The following is a 21007-nucleotide window of genomic DNA, read 5'->3' on the forward strand; positions in this document are numbered from 1 at the left end:
TCTTGGGAAAAAGAAGTGTGGTGTGTTGTTCAGCACACTAAAACCAGTCCCACTGATGCATTCGGCTCCATCGACTTCCCGGGGAGCAACAAGGGTTCCTGCCGTGCTAAGGTTTGCTAAGCACAGGAATGAATTTTGTGCATTTTTTATGTGACATACATTATGACTTACTACTAGGTCTTGTTTTCCCCTGTAGTTTGTGCGTCTGTCTTGCGATGCTAAACCTGAAGAACTTCTCTGTTTAATGCTGCAAGAGTGGAAAATGGCTCAGCCCAAGCTGCTTATATCAGTACATGGAGGAACAGACAACTTTCCCTTACCCCTGAGAGTGGGCCAGGTGTTCAGCAAGGGTCTCATCAGAGCGGCAGAGACTGCAGGAGCCTGGATTTTCACTGATGGCTTTAATACAGGTTTGTGTGTTTGTTTCTTTGTCCTTCCTTCTTTTATTTAAGTGTGTGTGTAATTGGGTTCATTTTGTCTTTTCGTTACTTAGGAGTATCGATGTATGTTGGTGATGCTCTGAAAGTCTACGGCACGCACGAGCGCAGGAAGAGATCCGTGATCGGTATCACACCGTGGGGGCTTATTGAGAACCACACTGACCTCATAGGACGAGACGTGAGCTTTTTACAATCTCATAATTATCTCATGATAATAATGCTGGGTGATGATAATAATTAAAATTCGATTTGTATGGCTTAATGTGGTGTAATGTTACCTGATAAGAGGCGGAGTTACTGATACTTCCCTAAAGTTGATTATTTTCCTATAAGAGCATGTCCCACATTTTATTTCCATATAAGAGCAAATCTCTGGCTAACCCTAGGAAAAAGGTTACCTTCAAAACATTGACTGAATGTTTGAAATTGCATTGGATCAGTAGACTCACTCTGTGTATTCTTACACCCCTGTGATACTCCAGGTCCTGAGGCACTACCAGACTCTGGGAAATCCACTGAGTAAGCGCTCCAGTCTTAATAACCTGCATTCGCACTTCCTGTTAGTGGACGATGGAACTCTGGGTAAATCTGGAGGCCAGCAGGAGCTGAGGAGAAAGTTGGAGAGGCATATCCAACGGCAGAGGATCCACCCCAGTGAGTTCTAATAGGGAAACAGGAATCTATACAGAAAAATGAATCAACTCAGCAAGAGCAACACATAAGAGTAACATTTTGTATAAGAGTATACATATCCACCTCGTCCAGTGGGTACGACACAGCAAGAGTTAAAGCTGTGGATCTGTAAGAATCCAGACATTGCTTAAAATGAAGGTATTCATTAACAGAGAATTCTCAGTAGTGAGTCTGTGCATGTTAAGGATTTAACCTGAATACAATTACATTATTCAGCATGAACAGATAATGTGTTCTTAAACTGATACCAAGACAGATATTAAAAGGAGGCTCACTGTTCAGTTTTTCTTTTCTTTTACAAAGTTTAGCAGGTTTATTCATTTTATTTCATTTATTTTAGCAGGTAATTCTTTGTTCATTACCATTTTGTTTACATGATAAAAACATGTTTCATAGAACTAAAGGAATGTCACTCTTTATAAAAAGAATAATCAACTGCATTTACTACATTAAGTTTATTTCCATGGTTCATGTAATCCACTTCAGCTGGAGGAAAATCTGCTCTGTCAATGCAAACCTTTTTACCCAGATGGAACATGAGGGTTATTGCTATGTGACATGAATGCATGATGACTCTGTTCTTTAAATGCTTGTGTTTGGAAGATCTGATGCATTTACTGTACATGTATGTATGTTTTTTTTTTCCAGGACTGGGTCAGAGAGTTCCCCTGGTGTGTGTGGTGGTTGAAGGGGGTCCCGCTGTGCTCTCCACAGTGCTGGACTACGTGAGCAGGTCCCCTCCTGTGCCGGTCATTGTGTTCGAGGGCACCGGCCGAGCCGCAGACCTGCTGTCTCTCATCCACAAACAGACAGCAGCGGACAGGTGGGGTTAATATAATATCGCACTTTGACCCATAAGTTAGATATGTAGTAGGTATTTTACAAAGGTCCAGTTCTATAAAATTCAGCAAGTTGGGCTGATAAATGAACTGAAGTATTGGTTTGCATTGACCAATAGGCTATAAAATATGTGGCTTAAAGCCTTCCTCAAAGTTTCAGATAATGCACAGAATCATTGAACATATTTGACTTATGATAGTGAAAAGTGTAAAAGTTTGGAAAAAAAAACCCAAAACAATTGACGTTACCAAAATTGTTGTTTATACCTGTATGATTTTTGCCTTACGTAACAATACAGAGACGTGTGTATTGCATTACGCCTACCTTTGGGGAGTGTGTATCTTCTCCCTGAGGGATGACACTCTAATTTCTTCATGGTCTGCAATCCTGTTGGCAGAGTAGCCGGTCTAATGGGTTCATAAACATACAATAGGCAGAAATGTCTAGAGAACACAGTGTGCAAAAGCATGGGTAAAACATCTCCAATGACAAATAGTTTTTATTGGTTCGTCTTTCAATTAAAAGCATTTATTACACAAGGGTAATTCAATTCAGTTCAATTCAATTTATTTTGTATAGCACCTTTTACAATGAACATTGTCTCAAAGCAGCTTTACAAAAGAAGAGAAACGGAGAAAGGGGAGGGGTAAAAATGAAAATAAAAAATATATTTAAAAAAAATAACTAAATACCTAGAAATAAGAATAAATGATTAAATTAAATTATTAAGCTATTTTATTTTATCCCTAATAGCAATGCCGCAGTGCTTTAGTCTGTCCATCTTTCTTACCTCCTCCTCTGTGCACTCTGCTCTAACAGGTCAGATTCTAAAACTCCTAAAACGAATTGATTTTCATTCTAACATAACCATCTTACAGATCACAAACTAGCCAAGCCATCATATAGCTGCATTGCATTCTGGGATTTATGTTTCATAGGGGAGGTTTTCTTTAATGTATGAGCATATTCCAATTATTTAAACCTTACTCTAAAAATGTAAAACATACTCCACTTACATAGCATCTCTAAAGCATTATCTAATGTTTATATCATTTATGTTTATATCCTATAGGGAACTGGATGTGAATATGAAGGAAGATTTCCTGCAGCGCATTGAGAATGTATTTGGTGTTGCGCGAACGAAGGCGCATCAGCTCTTTGCTCTGCTCAAACACTGCATGGAGCACAGAGAGGTGGTGAGTAACTATGAACTTATGCACACGATTTGAGCCCCTTTCCTACATGTATACACAAAGCTCCGCCCTCAGAACCTGGTTCATGCATGCTGACTAGAGGAAACCAAGTTATAACACTATAAACACATCATGATTGGGGTATTGGGGAGGGTCTATAAAATGACTGAGACATATCCAAACACAACGTTATCTCCAGACATGAGAAGCCATGTAAGAAAAGCACTACATGATCATGTCATGTATTTTCCAGGCTATCTATACATTGACACAGATACTAGGAAATGACTTATAAAGCGACTTTTTAGTTTCACTCAATCGAGGGAATCCTTTTTCTTTTTTTTTTTCAACAGAAAGTTTGTTCAAGAAACTTTTGTTTTCTTTTCAACCCTTTATTTCTGCTGCTCTGAATCAATTCTCGTTATTTGTATAACTGATCTCTACATATAATATAATAACCTGATTATCATTATCAAACTCAGGGAAATTCCCAGTGATCTTATTACAGCCTTCGTGTCTGTCTCTGTCTTTCTGTTTGTTTTTTTGTCTGACTGGTCTGTTTTGTCTGCTTTTCTTTCTTTTCTTTTCTTTTCTTTTCTTTTGTTTAATAATAAACAGCAGTTGTTGTGTCTTCATGTCACCAGGTGCACCTGCAGCATTGTACGTACTGTCCTCTTTTCTCCTCGGTGTCTCTCGCTAGCACTACAAGGTGAAACATTTAGAAAGCCTCAAACTCTAATATGCCAGTTCTGTAAATGTAGGATGGATACTCTAGATTTTTATTGAAAAAATGTAATAAATCACAAAAGAAATGCAGATGTACTGAGGCTTTATGTTCTGTGCAGTTTTGTGACTCATCAGTACCAGTAATAAAAAATTTGCTGGCTGTAATTTATTCGCGTCTCATGTTTCATCAACTTCTCGCACACTTTGCAGTTTCACTGCTTCTCTTGCTTTATCGTTGGTTTTGCCTTTTCTCATTCTTTACTCTTTCTGTCACTCTCTACATGTGTGTGTGTGTGTGTGTGTTGGTAAATAGTAGCTGGTGTTGGGGATGGCTGATGTCTATCTGTGTCAGCTCTGAACACAGTTCTCTGGTATCTGTGGTGTGGATCATATACATCAGTCTCATAGCAAAAAATAAACCCTGACTTTTGAGACTTAAAAGCAGTAGATAGAAAACAAACCCTACGCAGTATTTGTGTGTGTATGTGGGTGTGTTTTGTGATGTATGCATTCTTCCATCTAGACGGAAGACTAAAGGATTCCTATAGAGAAAATTCAAAGCTGTAAAAATTTGGTTCACTCGTTTTTCATTTTTCTGGAATTATATGCAAGTCTTATGTGCCATAAAAAAAAAATAAAAATGTTAATTTCTTGCTTTGTTTTCCATTTTCATTTCAAAACATAAGATATGTCCAGTACAGTCTTGGAAAAATGTATCTTGAAACCATACAGCATTCTTCGGTCTGTAGATTATATTCTATAAATGGAGAATAAATGGGGGATTATATCTAGGTTTTAAACCATTAACATAACTGACTGTTTTTTCTTTCTTTCTTTTTTTAGATCACGATTTTCGACTCTGAATCAGAGGACCATTTGGAAGCAGATGTGGCTATTCTGACAGCTTCACTACGAGGTACAGGAACAGGAAGTTCTCAAAAGAACAATACTCCTGCAAATGTGTGTCTGATTGAACTGTTCATCCTTTTGTTATCCCATGATGCATTCTGTTATCAGGCACACCGGCAGAGAAATTAAGCGTGACACTGGCCTGGGACAGAGCTGACATTGCTCAGCAACATGTCCTGGTGTATGGACACCACTGGAAGGTGCAGTATGATATACAAGATGTAATGTAATAATAGCATGATGTGATCAGGGTTGTGCTAGTGCAGTGCTGTGGCGGTGTGTTTAAGATGGGGGCCCTGGAGCACGCCATGCTGAACGCTTTGCTGATGGACCGTGTCAGTTTTGTGAAGCTGCTCATTGAGAACGGCGTGACCATGAAGCACTTCTTGACCGTGTCTCGTCTGGAGGAGCTTTATAACATGGTATGAGCATTGTCTTGCATGTTAGGTTGTTTTAGTTGTAATGTGTGCATCTGAAGGAATAATTGATTTGATTATGTTTCTATAGAAAATATAGATTTTTTTGTTCAATATTTTATAACAAATTGCTTGATGTTATACAGACATAGAACCTATATATTTACGGTCACCAAGAACAATACTATACAAACTGTTTCTTCCCTCCACAGCGGCATCAAGGCTCCTCAGATCATTTCTTACGCCATATTATAGAGGATGCCAAACAGGTAGGAGGAACTGGGTTGACAGGCAACTATTAGTTTGTTTTAGAGATTACCATTACATGTTGTTTTGCCTTTGTGTCATCTCCAGTGCCGACTTCCTAGGAGATATAAGATCTCTCTGATCGATATCGGCATGGTGATCGAATACTTGATAGGAGGAGCTTATCGGAGCACATACAGGAGCAAGAGCTTCAAAGCTGTATATAACCGTATTCATATTAAAAGCAAGGTCTGTCTATAAACACCACATCACTCATCCTACTCAACCTCCACAAAGAGTTAGGTTACACATGCTTAGTAAAAACTTTTACACATTAGTGACCATATTATGAAAAACATATGTAATGGCAGACAGTCCCTTTGGAGATTTCTTGGGAGTTTTGATAAGTTCTCATTTTCAAAGAACAGTGTTACATTGGTAACCTTGCATTCTAGGTCACCCCTTTTAACCAAGTGGAGTTTCAATACCTGGACAAGCTTAGTGCTAATCCATACATAACCCAATTTTCCAGAGATTTATCCCCTTTTTGGAGTCTTCACTGGCAAGAAAATGTGTCTGTCTCTCTGTGTGGCTTCAATTTCTGCATCTGACACTCAGCTATTTGTTCTCTATAAAACAAATCTCATTTTGCCAGTTTGGTCTAGGTAACATTTGCCATTATTCCTGCACGTTTAAGCTGTAATGCTTGGCTCACCTATGATGCCAGACAAGTAACTCAGTATGTGAGTTTGCTAGGGCTCTGAGTGTTGCAAAAGAAAAGCATTTGACCTAACTTCCAGAGATGTCAGGCTTGAATCCTGATCATACCACAGTGATCCAGGGCAATGGAGAGTAAAACTGGTCATGCTGTCAGGTTAAGAGGGGTTGCATACTTTTTATCCCCTATCAATCACAGCTACACTAGCAAATCATAAGCATCTCTTAACCCAGTGCATGCAGAAGGGGGTGAATAGTAGTTTCCTCCAAGTGTTTTACACCAGCCCATGATGCAGCAGGTCAAAAAGGTGAGCCATGTGTCTCAGAAGACGCATGATGGTATTATGATCGTTAGCTAGTAGGGGGAATTGGACAAAAATAAATTATAAAGAGAAAAACTGAAACAAGATTAATGTATCATGATAACATGAAGTTGATACGAAGTTCTCCAGCTGTGGAGAACAGGTTCCTCTGTTGACCAGCCACAGTCGCAAGTTGTTTCACAGATCGCTTCAAACTTGTGTACAAGGCAAAAAGAGGAACACAGAATGTCTCTCATTACTCGTGGCTTTTTATAATATGGTCACCACGTGACTTAGTGTCCAAAGGTCTTGCCGTGTGTGTGCATGCATATAAGAAGATATCCAGGTGTTAAAACATCACTTTTTGGCTTAAGCTTAAGCATTATTTGGGATTCAGGCAAGAGTTATGCACATGAGTTCACTAACCTCTACAATGCTGTGGCCCTATAAGAGTTTAACAGCCTTGATCACTACAGATTTCTTCTCAGCTGCACTTAAATAAATTATTTACTTTACAAATAAAAAGACATATTTGTAAAAAGTATAGCTTCACATTTCCACATATTGAGATTTTTTTTTAACGTTATAAATATCAGAGTTATATTTATCATTGTTTATCAAATATCATATATTTATCATGTTATAATTTACACGACAGATTTAATAGAACTGTTTTATTGAGCTGTTGCCATGTTGCCTAGGAAGGCAGTGAGGACCGTTCGGTATCCAGAAGATCTGGAGCAGAGGCATCTGAGACAAATCAACAGCAGTCTCAATTCTACAGAACTGCAAATCCTTACAGACGCAAGGTCAGTCAAATACATAGGAAAAAATGTTACTTACTGTGAATCGCAAGCATATTAATCAAATGAAACACTGGTTTATTCATTGATAGCTGAGACTAGTATAGTACAGCTAATGGGAGGTTAGGCTTCAACTACAGAGGCAACAAGAAAAGAACTTTCAAGTGACAGATCATTTGTGGACACCTGACTATCACACCCATATGTTCTTGTCGAACATTCTATTCCAGATTTAGTCTCCCTTTGCTGTTATACTAATCTTCAATCTTCTAGAAAGGCTACCCACTAGAATTTGAACCTCAGCTATGGGCATTTGTGCTTATTCTGCCACAAGAGCATTTGTGTGGTCAGGCATATTGGCGTGGAGGTCTGTGGTGCAATCAGCATACCAGTGCATCCCATAAGTGATCAATGGGGATGAGTTCAGGGTTATGTGGAAGCCACACCAACCTTGGCAAACCAGGTCTTTATGAAGCTTGCTTTGTGCACAGAGGCATTGTCATGCTTTAACAGTTGGAGCCTCTTAATTCAAAAAAGAATGGAAATCTTAAAGCTTCATGATACAAAGGCCTAGGTATGGGTGTGAAGGTAAGCTGTCCAAATACATATTATTCTATATGGCCAAATGCATGGGAATAAGTTCTGGGTTCAGGCTTCTGGAGCTTCGGAGTAGGTTGCTGCAGCAGGTACTAAGTCAGGTTGGGGGTGCTGGGAAAATGGTAGAGATGATAGGTGCTCAAACATCAGTCAGTTCGGACTCAGAGGTTATAAGCAGTTATAAGGGGTGGTGGGGGTGGCTCAAGTAGTTAAGGCTCTGGGTCATTGACCAGAAGCTCAGAGGTTCAAGCCCCAGCACCACCAAGTTGCCACTGCTGGGCCCTTGAGCAAGGCCCTTAACCCTCTCTGCTCCAGGGGTGCTGTATCATGGCTGACCCTGCGCTCTGAGTCCACTCTCTGAGGCTGGGATATGCAACGAAAGAATTTCATTGTGCTGTAATGGTGCTACATAAATAAAATGTCTTTATATGTATGTTTATTTTATTTTTTATTTCATGCTCTAGATGAAATCAGAATCCGAGCCTAATAAAGTGGAGACAGTAGAGGCAGAGATCAGCAGCTCGTCCCTGTTTGTCTACAGTTTCAATGACCTGTTTGTGTGGGCTGTATTGAAGCGGCGGCAGCAGTTGGCACTCTTCCTGTGGCAGCATGGTGTGCAGGCCATGGCCAGAGCTGTGGTGGCATGCAGGCTATACCAGGCCATGGCTAGTGAAGCCAAGGAAAGCAACATGGATGACAGTATTACTGATGAGCTCAAGAAGTACTCTCTGTTAGTCTCTGTTTATTTTTTCAGACTGTATACCAGTATACAATAAATATACCAGTATGTTCAGATAAACCATGTGCAAAACAGATCTCGCCAAAACTGTCAGAGATTTAACTTTGAAGAATATGGCTAAGACAAGAGGTGTGATTAAAATCAGAAGATCTTCATAGTGTGATGTCTGCATGTGCTTTTTCTTCAAGAGAGTTTGGCCAGCTTGCTGTGGATCTACTGGACAAGGCCTTCAAGGAGAATGCGCGCATGGCCATGAAGCTGCTGACCTGGGAGATGACAGATTGGAGCAATTTCACCTGCCTGCAGATGGCTGTGGCTTCAGGTCACAGGCCCTTCGTGACCCACTCATGTACACAGATGCTGCTCACTGACCTGTGGATGGGTCGCTTAAACATGAGGAAGAACTCCTGGTTCAAGGTGTTGACTGTTGTGTTGGTGTTTAAATGTGTTCCTATAGTCAAAAAGCTATGCTTAAGCTAATGTGCAAATTCAAAGTCTCTTGTTGGCCTTTGGATTCAGAATATTACATTATTATATAAATACTGTAAATAACAAGGCAAACATTTTAGAGACATTTCAACAGTTAAAAATGCTAAACATGGTTAGAAATTAGTCTTTGGGGCAGTACCTTTAAGGGTTCATCTTTTGTAGGTTTAGTGTATATCTTTTATCTGGGAATGTGTAACCATTGTATCTTTAAAAATTATTTACAGGTAATAATTGGACATTAGGGACCTTTAGTTGGCTTTAAAAGGAATGTTTTAAAGGTACACTAAGCAATAAAAAAGATAATCAAAGATAATCAAAAAATTATTGTGTTTTGTGATTGTGCTAATCAAGAATAATCAAGGATATTGCTTTGATATATCAATATGTATGTTAGAGTCCTGTACATTTGAATGTCAAATATTTTGTTTGCATCATTATTTTGTTTCTTTTAACACAGATCATTGTGAGCATCCTGCTTCCTGTAGGCATCCAGCTGCTGGAGTTTAAGAGCGAGGCAGAGATGTCCCATGTGCCTCAGACTCAAGAAGCCCTTCAGTTTGGGAGGGACACTGGGAACTTAGGAAGTCCAGGAACTGAAAACATGATGCAAGCAGTGAGAGAAACAGCTCATCATTGTCGTTCATCTGTTTCTTAGTAGTACTTTGAGATACCTCTGCATATGTTCAGCAAATTTATTTCATAATGTCATTCTGGGACCTTGATTGTGGCATGGTTGTTGGTGCCAAATGGTCTGGTTTGACTATTTTAGAAACTGCTGACCTTGTGGGATTTTTACACAACGGTCTCTAGAGTTCAAACAGAATGATAAAAGTGGTTCGATCTGCCAGGAAAGTTATAGTCACTCATGTAATCACTCCTTACAACTGTGGTGAGCAGAAAGCATCTCAGCATGAACAAAATATTTTACCTTGTTTTGGATGAGCTACAACAGTAGAAGACCACATCAGGTTCCAGTTCTTTCAGCCATGGACAAGAATCAGAGTGCATCATGGGAAAAGTCTCAGCTAGTCTTTTTCCAGCTTTTAACTGTCCAGTTTCAGTGAGTTTCTAGAGAGTATTGTGTGTGAAAATCTCAAGAGATTAGCAGTTTCTGAAACGCACAACTGGTATAATTGTGATGATTGTGTTCCTTTTAAAGTGTACAGTGAGTGTAAATATGTTATGTAAGTGTGTTTGCTCTTTTCTGAAGAGTGAGAGTGATGCGGAGAGAGGGAGGAGCCATGTAAAACACAGGCCAAGTCTTATTGCATGGTGGCTACCATTGTCCAGGAAGGTCTATGACTTCTACAATGCACCTGTGGTCAAATTCTGGGTCCACACTGTAAGTCTCCTGTCTCTCTAGCAATCATTTTATCTCAGTCATCTCTCCAATATGATGTCTTCTTCCTTTTCTTTCATTTTCTGACCCACACTGTGATCTATATACAGAGCCTTGCAAAAGTATTCATCCCCCTTGGCATTTTTCATGTTACATTATAACCTGTAATTTAAATGTTTTTTTAATCTGAATTGTATGTGATGGATCTGCACAAAATAGACCAAGTTGCTGAAGTGAAATGAGAAAAATATATATAAAAAAGAATTTTTAAAAATTAAAAATCTGAAAATTGGCATGTGCATATGTATTCACCCCCTTTGCTATGAAGCCCCTCAAAAGTTCTAGTGCAACCAATTACCTTCAGAAGTCACATAATTAGTGAAAAGAAGTCCACCTGTGTGCAATCTAAGTGTCACATGATCTGTCAGTATAAACACACCTTTTCTGAAAGGCCCCAGAGGCTGCAACACCACTAAGCGAGAGGCATCACACCATGAAGACCAAGGAGCTCTCCAAACAAGTCAGGGACAAAGTTGTTGAGAAGTACAAGTCAGGGTTGGGTTATAAAAAAATATCCAAATGTTTGATGATACCCCGGAGCACCATCAAATCCATCATCTTCAAATGGAAAGAACATGGTACCACAACAAACCTGCCAAGAGAGGGCCGCCCACCAAAACTCACAGAGCGGGCAAGGAGGGCATTAATCAGAGAGGCAGCACAGAGACCAAAGGTAACCCTGAAGGAACTGCAGAGACTGGTGTATCTGTGCATGGGATCACAATAAGACGTACACTCCATAGAGCTGGGCTTTATGGAAGAGTGGCCAGAAAAAAGCTTAGTGTAATAAAAAATAAGAAGGCACATTTTGAGTTTGCCAAAAGACATGTGGGCGTTTCCCCAAATATATGGAGGAAGGTGCTCTGGTAAGATGAGACTAAAATTGAACTTTTCGGCCACCAAGGAAAACGCAAAACCGACACATCCCATCACCCCAAGAACACCATCCCCACAGTGAAACATGGTGGTGGCAGCATCATGCTGTGGGGATGTTTTTCAGCAGCAGGGACTGGGAAACTGATTCGAGTCGAGGGAAAGATGGATGGTGATAAATACAGGGATATTCTTGAGCAAAACCTGTTTCAGTCTGCCTGTGATTTGAGACTGGGACGGAGATTCACCTTCCAGCAGGACAATGACCCGAAGCATACTGCTAAAGCAACACTCGAGTGGTTTAAGGGGGAACATTTAAATGTGTTGGAATGGCCCAGACCTCAATCCAATTGAGAATCTGAGGTCAGACTTAAAGATTGCTGTTCGCAAGCAGAAACCATCCAACATGAAGGAGCTGGAGCAGTTTTGCCTTGAGGAATGGGCAAAAATCCCAGTGGCAAGATGTGGCAAGCTCATAAAGACTTATCCAAAGCGACTTGCAGCTGTAATTGCCACAAAAGGTGACTCTACAAAGTACTGACTTTAGGGGGGTGAGTAGTTATGCACGCTGAAGTTTTCTGTTATTTTGTCCTATCTCTTGTTTGCTTCACAATAAAAAAAATCACATCTTCAAAGTTGTAGGCATGTTCTGTAAATGAAATGATGCAAAACTTCAAACAATCCATATTATCTCCAGGCTGTGAGGCAACAAAACATGAAAAATGCCAAGGGGGGTGAATACTTTTGCAAGGCACTGTAGCTTAGCTATATAGCTTTTCCTCCTTCTCTACCTTCTTTGTTAATATCTCTAAGATGCAGTATATGCTATGTGTTTCTAGATGTCCTACCTGATGTTCCTCGCACTTTTCTCCTACACTGTGTTGGTGCGGATGGAGCCCAGACCCAGCGTCCCCGAATGGCTGGTTTTTGCCTACATCTCTTCTACAGCTGTAGACAAGATCAGGGAGGTGAGTCTGAAGAATGCTCCGAATTTAGCTAGGATTATTACTGTCCCATTCACATACATGTTCTGCATGAGCAGTTAGGCTGACTTGACCATTTAAACATGGTGATCCTTTCTGTAGTTCTTCCACAGCTTGTGAGACATGTTCCTTCACTTCTTATTGTGCTACAATTAAATCCTTTGGTAAATGATATTTATGTCCATCATTCGACACCACTGGGGCTTGGAAGAGCAAACAGCAGGTTACAAGAGAAACAAGGCCATAAGGTCACAATGTGAAAACTTAAGCATGTGGAAAAACTTTGTTAGTTTTGGAATGTAAGGAAGTAAAGAAACTTAAAATGATAAGAAATCTTATCTGATAATCTGACTATTGTAACGTCAGGGCAGGTAGAACGTTTTAACTTTTATATATCCTTTATATGTTATGTTATGGTATAAAAAAATCTGACATATTCACTGCCATGCGAATGGTTTTGATTATTTATTTACTTCACTTTATGTTCAATCAATTTGTTTTGAAGTGTTCTGTCTTTGAGGGCTGAGTGGGAATTAAATGTATTTTACGATTCTGGCTTCCTTCAGTGTCCCAAGCTGTTAAAAAATAAACTGAAGGCCCACTTTATCAGTTTTACTGGAATCAAAGGTCTTGTCTTATCTCCATACCAGTTTTCACGAAGGGACCGCATTGTTCTTACGTCTGTCAGTCGGTCTTGGAGGTGTAAATTAGCATCTGTGTTGCTAATCATTCACCCAGCGCAGTTGTTTACAGTACGCTCCAAACGTGACAAAACACTGAGGCTGTTTAAACTTAAATACGCATTGGTCAGATTTTATTGTGAGAAAAGCAGTGAGAAGTAACAAGAAAATGAAACATTGATCTCGTAGGCTGGAACTGTTTAGCTACCTTTCAAGCCACTGGTCAATGTTTGATGACATTTTTCATTCCATAACTTCAGTCAAGACACCAGTGACTGAAAAGAAAAGCACTAAATATGTGTGTATATATATCTAGCTTTTTCAGCTGACTAGCTGCTTTTTCTTACACATGCACATACTAATAATACCCACTAAATGTTTTCGACCATCTGAAAATGTGCTCTCTTTTAACCAGGTGTTGGCGTCTGAGCCTAGACAGTTTAGCAAAAAACTGAAAATGTGGTTCAGCGAATACTGGAACATGAACGACTTTGTCGCAATCATTCTTTTCTTCACGGGCATGGCGCTGCGCTGGTACACAGGTCTAACCCACATCACAGGGCGCATCATTTACTGCCTGGACATCATTTTATGGTTTGTGCGTCTTCTAGACCTGTTGGCTATTAACCAGAAAGCTGGACCCTACCTCACCATGATCTCTAATATGGTATTTCATTTTTGTTTTATTGATACTGTTCACTCCAGATGGGATGCCTCAGTACCAATATCAGTCCAAGGTACCTGTATGTAACAATGTAGCGAATACAGCTAATGTGAAATCATTTAGCTATCATTATATATATCATGTCCTAATATTCATTAATGTTTACACCTAATATTTACACTTCATCAATGTTCAAGAAAATTGCTTAATAATAATTCAGTTACTCAGTATAGGTTACTGGCCTGAAAAATGGATTTGATGCATCCTTACTTTTAGGAACAAATCCTTTTTTAATTTTTTTTTTTTTGGTAATCCATTTCAGTGACACACTTCTGTGTTTGTGTGTGTCTGGTCATGTTACAGATGAAGAACATGTTCTACATTGTGGTCATCATGGGCATTGTACTGGTGAGTTTTGGCACACCTCGGTGGGCCATCCTAAATCCCCATGAGGAACCATCCTGGAACCTGTTGAAGCAAGTGCTCTTCCAGCCCTACTTCATGATGTTCGGGGAGGTCTATGCCGGAGAGATTAATCGTGGGTAACAGAAATAGACCTACTTCCTGAGAGAGAAAGAAAGAAGGATTTTCAGACAGACAAACTGAGAAGCTCAGCTGGTTGGAGTCTACACCTCTCCAAAGCCATGTGCAGTTAAATCAATAGCTTAAGCCTGCTGTGCAACATTCATTAACTTATTCATTAATATTATTTAGTATAGACATTATTTAGGGATTTTTGCATTATCCCCACTTTATTCTATTGTGTAGTAGAATTAATGTATGATTAATTATGGACATTTTTTATACATTTTTTTTACAGCTTGTGAAGAAGATCCTGACTGTCCTCCCGGTTCATTCCTCAACCCACTGCTGCAGGCTGTCTACCTCTTCATGCAGTACATCATCATGGTCAACCTCCTTATCGCCTTCTACAAGTATGAAGCTGTACACTATGCACTTACTCCTGTTAGTTTTTTATCACAAACTCATGTTCTCCTTTTATCTGTCTATCTGTCTATCTATCATAACTGTTTTAATTATACAGAAATTTGGAAGCTATGTTTCTTTCAAGAGTGCCAACAATGAGAACCCAGAAGATCGAAAGATTTTGAGTTTGTCAGATATAGAATGAAATTGTAAATGCTGAAAAAGTCAGCTCAGTCATCTCTTTCTGTATGTTTTTCCTCTTCATAGTAATGTTTACATTGACATGAAGACCATATCCAATCAGCTGTGGAGGTACAACCGGTATCGTTACATCATGACCTATCACAAAAAGCCGTTACTGCCTCCGCCTTTGATCTTCCTGAGTCACGTGGCCTTGTGTGTGAATACAGTCTGGCAGAAACATAGACGGACATCCACACATGACCGAGGCACTGGCCTTAGTGAGTGTGTGTGTTTGGGGTGAATTTTGCAAATGTCTTTTCAATTATAGGAACATTTGCCTTTTTTTGACCTTCTAGATTAGTCCCCATGAGGAAAGCTTATTTTGTACAAAAACTGTAGCCTTTATTTTCAGTGCCATAAGGTGTCCTTGTAATTATTGAGAGGCCAAGCAAGTGCTTTAGTAATTATGTCTGTAGAAGGTCATAATGATAGTGAGACAAATATCAGTACTGAAAATCTTTGAAAGTAATATGAGAAAGTCCATACCATAAAAGGGCCTAATGAACCTTTTACGTTAGTCATGCTTAAATGTACTGAATCTCTCTCTCTCTCTCTTTCTCAGAGCTGTTCTTGGCTCCTAATGATCTGAAGAAGCTGCTGGAATTTGAGGAAAGATGTGTGGCTGGCTATTTTCGTGACAAACACGAGAGCCAGCACTGCAGCCAGATCAACCGGATCCGTCATGCTGCAGACAAGTGTGTTTGTCCCCCCAAACACTGACTTATTTACCTTCAACATATAGACCTATTTTTACTTAAAACATTTACATGTCAATGTGATGGGTGACCTATAGAGTGTGACCTCTGGGTTTGAGTCTGAGTCTGAGGAGAGAGCTAGAGGTCAATGATCATGTGGTGAGCTAGTTAGACGTAAAAAAAAAATTCCTGTTTGCATTAACCACATTAACGATATTCTGTCAAATTTGGACCTTTTCTACAATATATAAATGTTTATGAAAATACATGGGAAGTTATTTTAAAATGTGATCACACTCAAAATCACATTTAAAGATTTGATTTTAATGACTGTCTTTACATTGTTGATTCCTTCACTCAGTTGTGTTTTGTTGACCTATAGATATGCCACATGTCATTATGTGGTAATAAATGAATTTAGATTATTAATTTATGCTGAATTTTATACATAACTAGGTGATAACAAAGCATTTATTCCACATTATGACAACTGCATCATTTTCATACTCAATTAATAGTTAATAAACCACATACAAGTGTCTAATTTGGGTTGTATTAAACAAAAAACAAGTCAACTAGCTGTTACTATTTGTTCCTTAAAGCAGTTATATCCATAATGTGTATGCCCATTTTGATATGCCACATAACTATCCAGAAACTGTTCATGAATAGAGGTGAAATTCAAATTATTTAATGACCATGATAGCAAATAGTCATGCTCAAGTCATCTTACACAAAACTCAAAGCACATGGCAACTAACATACACTGAGCTAAACAAAATGTAGGTTACTCATCAGTTGGTATCAGTATGTATGAATACCAAAAACATGTAATAATACATTATCTAAAAAACAAGATGGTATCAGTGTCATTGCTACTTGAAAGACTTATAACTTTAAAACAAGTACACTGAAATTCAGTACACTCTTTGTGTTTGTGTCCATCAGGGCAGAGGAGATGATGGGTACATTAGCCGAGGTATCTGAGAAGGTCCAGTTCATCCAGGAGAACCTTCAGACACTGGATGCTCACCTTGGCCAGCTGCAGGATTTGTCTGCTCTTGCTGTGGACACCCTTAACCTCCTTTCTGCATCTGAAAACAGGCAGCAGGAAGCTGTCCACCTTTGTCCCAGCCCCCGAATCACAGTTACGTCTTATTCACAGCGATCCTCCACTGGTGGGAACTTCAGCCCGAGCTATGCCTCTCTGTCTCCGAGGGCTTATTGGAGCAATCCGCCGTCCCTACTGCATGGCTCAGCCCATGGCAAGTCGTGCAACACTTCAGAGCTTGCATCAGGAAGTACAAACAGCTTCTTTGACAGCAAGCTTAAGTGGGTGCTGGGAAATTTGGAGGCAGAGCACAGCGGTCCAAGACAAAGACTTGGCGGAGATTCGTCCATAGGATTCCGTCTCTCACATGGATCTCTGTCGAATTTGTGGTTGGACCAGCATGGGTCACCTGGACAATCATGCGCCAGCTCTCTCACTACAGTATGGGATCATGAGCCACAAATTCCGCCCAGGCAAGAGGAGTCCATGGAGGAAGATGAGGATGATGATGTGTTTATTGAAACTAGAGCCACGAGGAACAGCGTGGTGGGCATTGTGAATCCAGCTTTCTGTGGCGATAGTGAATTAGCCATGCCCAAACAAGGCAACTTGGGCAGGAAGTTGCCTTTTGCCATAGAGAGAGAACTGGGGCATAGCCGCTCGCTCTCTGCTAGTGTGGAGACATTAGCCGTACCTACAAAAAGGCACAGTGTTTCAGGAGAACCACTGCATCCAGGCCAGAAGAACAGAGGTATTGTGTCTTCATTTGATGTCAGATCTATCAAAAATCATGACATCATTTTGAGGTATAGGAGTAATAAAGCATCACATCACAGCACCCTGCTTCAAATTATTCCTTACAATATATGTGAGAATCCATGTAAAGAAGGTTAATATTGGAGTTGCAATAGTTCTACAATCAATATTCTAAAATCCACAATTAGACAAATACAGCATGTATTAAATCCAAAGGAACGAGCGTGTATATAGGACAAAGTCCGGCATAATACTCAAAGTCAAGTAAAGTGTGTCGTCTCACTTAGTGAAACTTAACCAAATATCGAACCTGTTTACACTGATTGGTATTTCTTTGTCTTGTCACTGACAGATCCCTACAGAATCTTAGAAAGAAAGCGATCATTTGGCCGAAAGTGTGTCAAAATCAAAGAAGGAGAAGCAACTGATGTAAGGAAAGCCATTTTTTTGTTAGATATTTTTGCCTTTATTTCCATCATAAACTGTATTGTAACATTGGCTTTGCAGGTGAGGAGACTGGAAAGGGATTTGACCCGGAGGAGCAGAAGGAAAGGGAAGGGAATGGCTGGACGTAAATTCCGATCATCTGTCAGTCTGTCTCAGCTCTGTACGCTCATTATTTACTTATGTCAAGTACTTAATTTGATGGAATTACCAGAACTAATGCAGTTACCTTGAATCATGCGGCCATTTTATTGTCAGTGTTTTTTATTTTTAGCTTTCGATCATGTGGATTTCTTACAGAAATCGCTCAATTTGGGTCAGGTGAGATTTTTATTTTTTTTATAATACTATATAACATAATAATATATCATACTCAATATTTATAGTGAACACAAACAATGATTTGTAAAGATGCTTTATGAGAAGGATTCTCAAATAAAGGCAGGGATTTTAGATGTTGACTGGAGAGAATCCTGATTATAAGGCTAATAAATCAGGTGTACTGTAGACATCCTAAGAATCTTATGCAGAGTTTGCATGTTCTCCCTGTGCTTCGGGTTCTCCGGTTTTCTTTCCAGTTCAAATACATGTGTTACAGGCTGATTGTGTGTGATTGTTCCTTGTGATTCCATGTTTCCTGTGATTTCCTGTAACTGCTACAGAAAATGGATGTATGGATTGATGGATGTTTAATAACCGAATTTATCTCCACTAGAATACAAGAAGCCCCAGCCAATCAGTTTGGAACAGTTGGGCACGCTCAGTCAGCCGTCGTTCCTCGTAAGTCGTATAAAATAATGTACATACACAATATTTCTTACATGATGATTTTTTTGTTTATTTTACACATCTCATATTCAATTCGATTTAAAAACATGTCCTGAATTGTTTGTGTTGTGCAGGGTACAGAGCTGGGCAGCAGTCGAACGTAAGTTCTTTAGTTCTTTCGTTATTAAGATTATGAGTTAATAAAGAGTATGAACATCACCTCGTCGTTCTGTTCTGTCGTCTTTTCAGCTCGAGCTTCAGTGTTTAAGTCAGCTGAAGATTTGGACCCACATTACTCTGGCAAGTTCGGCTCGGTTTACACTCTATTTATTTTTTCACTCTTGGCTGTCAGTCATGAGAGGCCCTCTTTGCCTCTCCTGGTCTTCGTATGTCATATAGACTATCTTCTGTTTGATTTGATTGTGCAGCTATGGAAAGGAACAACCTGATGAGATTAGCACACACGATCCCTTTCACACCGGTGTCCATGCTGGGTGAGTTACACGATACTGTTTATCCCATCTGTTATTGTACTGTATATTTCACCACATCGCTGTCGTATTCTCAAATTTGATTAGTCAGATTTTTTATTCTTTAATGAAGTCTAAATATAAGAGATAAAAGAAGCTGCTTCTTACCTGAACAGGATTTATTAACCTATTCTTTGATTTGATTTTGATGTCTTTAGGAGGAGAGGAGGTGTACGTCTACACTCTGGAGGAGTCAGATCCAGACTCCATGCTCTCCAGCACCTCCTCCTGGTGTCAGAGAGGTCATGCGGCCATGCTGCAGCCCGTGTCGGAGCAGGGAGTGCTGGACGGTGGGCTGCGCCGAGCTCAGTGGGTGCTGTGCACTTGGGCCGAGGAAGACGTGCTCAAACCCGGCTGTGTGTACGTGGTCAAGTCTTTCCATGAGGAGGTGGTGGACACGTGTCAGACTCGGTTCCCCAACAGCACCACCTTTCATCTCTGCTTAAGGGTAAAAAGAACATCTATTTATATGCTAATATATTATCCATGTTTTCCAACCATCACATCGTCATCTGTACAGCTCTGAGAAAAAAAGTGGTTTAATTCAGTTCAATTCACTTTTATTTAGATAGCACTTTTAACAGCAGACATTGTCACAAAGCAGCTTTGAGGAAATCTAAATTTCTAAATTTTTTAGTGTTTCCTGGCAAAACTCTACAAAAAAGTTATTTTTGAATAATGTGTGATTTCAATAGTATTTAGTATTTTTTTTTATTCTATTCTCTCATTCTGTTCTACCCTGTCATGATGTATAAACAGATTACACTCTATTGTCATGAAATCTTCTATACCAATTTGTCATATTCCGTTCTATTTGGTCATAATACACATTAATTCTATTCTATAATACCCTGTCCTATTCTGTTATCATATTCTATTCTATTCTATATCATCCTGTTCTATTCTGTTCTCATATTCTATTCTATATTACCCTGTTCTGTTCTCATATTCTATATTCTATTCTGTCCTATTCTGTTATCATATTCTTTTCTATTCTACTCTGCTCTATTCTATACTGTCATATTCCTTTCTGTTTTCTTATAATGGATTTTATTGTCATAATTATCATACATAATTATTTTGCATTCATCAGTGTATTCTATTAAATTCTGAGGACATTCTATTCTGTCCTGTTCTCTGGTTCCATTCCATTTCTGTCATCTTGTATTGTATATTGACACTGTATTCTATATTATCTGTTATCTGTGAATTTTAATCTATCCATAATCGATCCATAATTCATGCAGTTCTATTCTGTTATAATGTATTCTATTGACAGAATAGAACAGGTACTAATATTCTATCCTATGATTTTTCTGTGATGTTTTCTATTTTATTGTCATAATATATATCTCCTATCCTCTCATACAGTTCTCAATTTTTTGTTATTTTGTATTCTCTTCTATTCTGTTCTATTCTATCCTAATTCTATTCTATTCTATCATATTATCAAAATGCATTTGCTTATTCTGTTTAGTCTGTATTCTGTTTTGTCATAATGCGTTTTAGATTATTTTATTATAACGCATTTAATTCCATACTGTACATATTCATTTTATTTTATAATGCAATGTTTTCTATTCTGTGGCAATGCAATCCATTCTATGCCCATATTTTGTTTTGTGTAAATGAATACTTTCATGTCATATTTATAGTCACATTATATCCTATTCTGCTCTATTCTATTCTCATCCGTCATTCCATTCCCATATATACTGGTACTGTATTCTGGTATCATAATTATCTATTCTATTCAGACATTTTGAACTATTCTGACATACAATATTCTATTATATATTTTATTCTCTCAGTTTTCAATTCTTTTTATTTAATAATGTATTAAATATTCTATGATAATTCATTCTAGTTTATTTTGTTGCATTC

At 38.9% G+C, this 21007-nt stretch overlaps 1 protein-coding gene across 7 annotated transcripts in view; it reads left to right on the forward strand.

Moving 5' to 3' along the window:
- trpm6 (transient receptor potential cation channel, subfamily M, member 6) overlaps nt 1-21007 on the forward strand; it is a 36311-nt gene that overhangs the window by 11722 nt on the left and 3582 nt on the right. For 5 of the 7 annotated variants that reach the window (XM_058375183.1, XM_058375184.1, XM_058375186.1 and 2 more), the window contains 31 exons: nt 1-111; nt 197-410; nt 494-618; nt 923-1094; nt 1782-1956; nt 3046-3169; nt 4736-4808; nt 4910-5001; nt 5089-5223; nt 5430-5486; nt 5572-5712; nt 7184-7291; nt 8347-8612; nt 8810-9038; nt 9568-9723; nt 10321-10452; nt 12222-12350; nt 13461-13712; nt 14073-14247; nt 14530-14644; nt 14904-15097; nt 15442-15574; nt 16523-17376; nt 17734-17810; nt 17889-17988; nt 18100-18146; nt 18541-18605; nt 18728-18753; nt 18843-18893; nt 19022-19087; nt 19282-19571. The exon at nt 1-111 is cut by the window's left edge and continues 64 nt beyond it. In XM_058375183.1, coding sequence (XP_058231166.1) covers nt 1-111; nt 197-410; nt 494-618; nt 923-1094; nt 1782-1956; nt 3046-3169; nt 4736-4808; nt 4910-5001; nt 5089-5223; nt 5430-5486; nt 5572-5712; nt 7184-7291; nt 8347-8612; nt 8810-9038; nt 9568-9723; nt 10321-10452; nt 12222-12350; nt 13461-13712; nt 14073-14247; nt 14530-14644; nt 14904-15097; nt 15442-15574; nt 16523-17376; nt 17734-17810; nt 17889-17988; nt 18100-18146; nt 18541-18605; nt 18728-18753; nt 18843-18893; nt 19022-19087; nt 19282-19571 — 4884 coding nt within the window. Of the gene's footprint in view, nt 112-196; nt 411-493; nt 619-922; nt 1095-1781; nt 1957-3045; nt 3170-4735; nt 4809-4909; nt 5002-5088; nt 5224-5429; nt 5487-5571; nt 5713-7183; nt 7292-8346; nt 8613-8809; nt 9039-9567; nt 9724-10320; nt 10453-12221; nt 12351-13460; nt 13713-14072; nt 14252-14529; nt 14645-14903; nt 15098-15441; nt 15575-16522; nt 17377-17733; nt 17811-17888; nt 17989-18099; nt 18147-18540; nt 18606-18727; nt 18754-18842; nt 18894-19021; nt 19088-19281; nt 19572-21007 lie in introns of those variants that run through there. The other 2 variants (XR_009203141.1, XM_058375188.1) reach the window with 2 other exon arrangements.

This window comes from Hemibagrus wyckioides, linkage group LG22 (assembly GCF_019097595.1).
Source record: "Hemibagrus wyckioides isolate EC202008001 linkage group LG22, SWU_Hwy_1.0, whole genome shotgun sequence".
NCBI lineage: Eukaryota > Metazoa > Chordata > Actinopteri > Siluriformes > Bagridae > Hemibagrus > Hemibagrus wyckioides.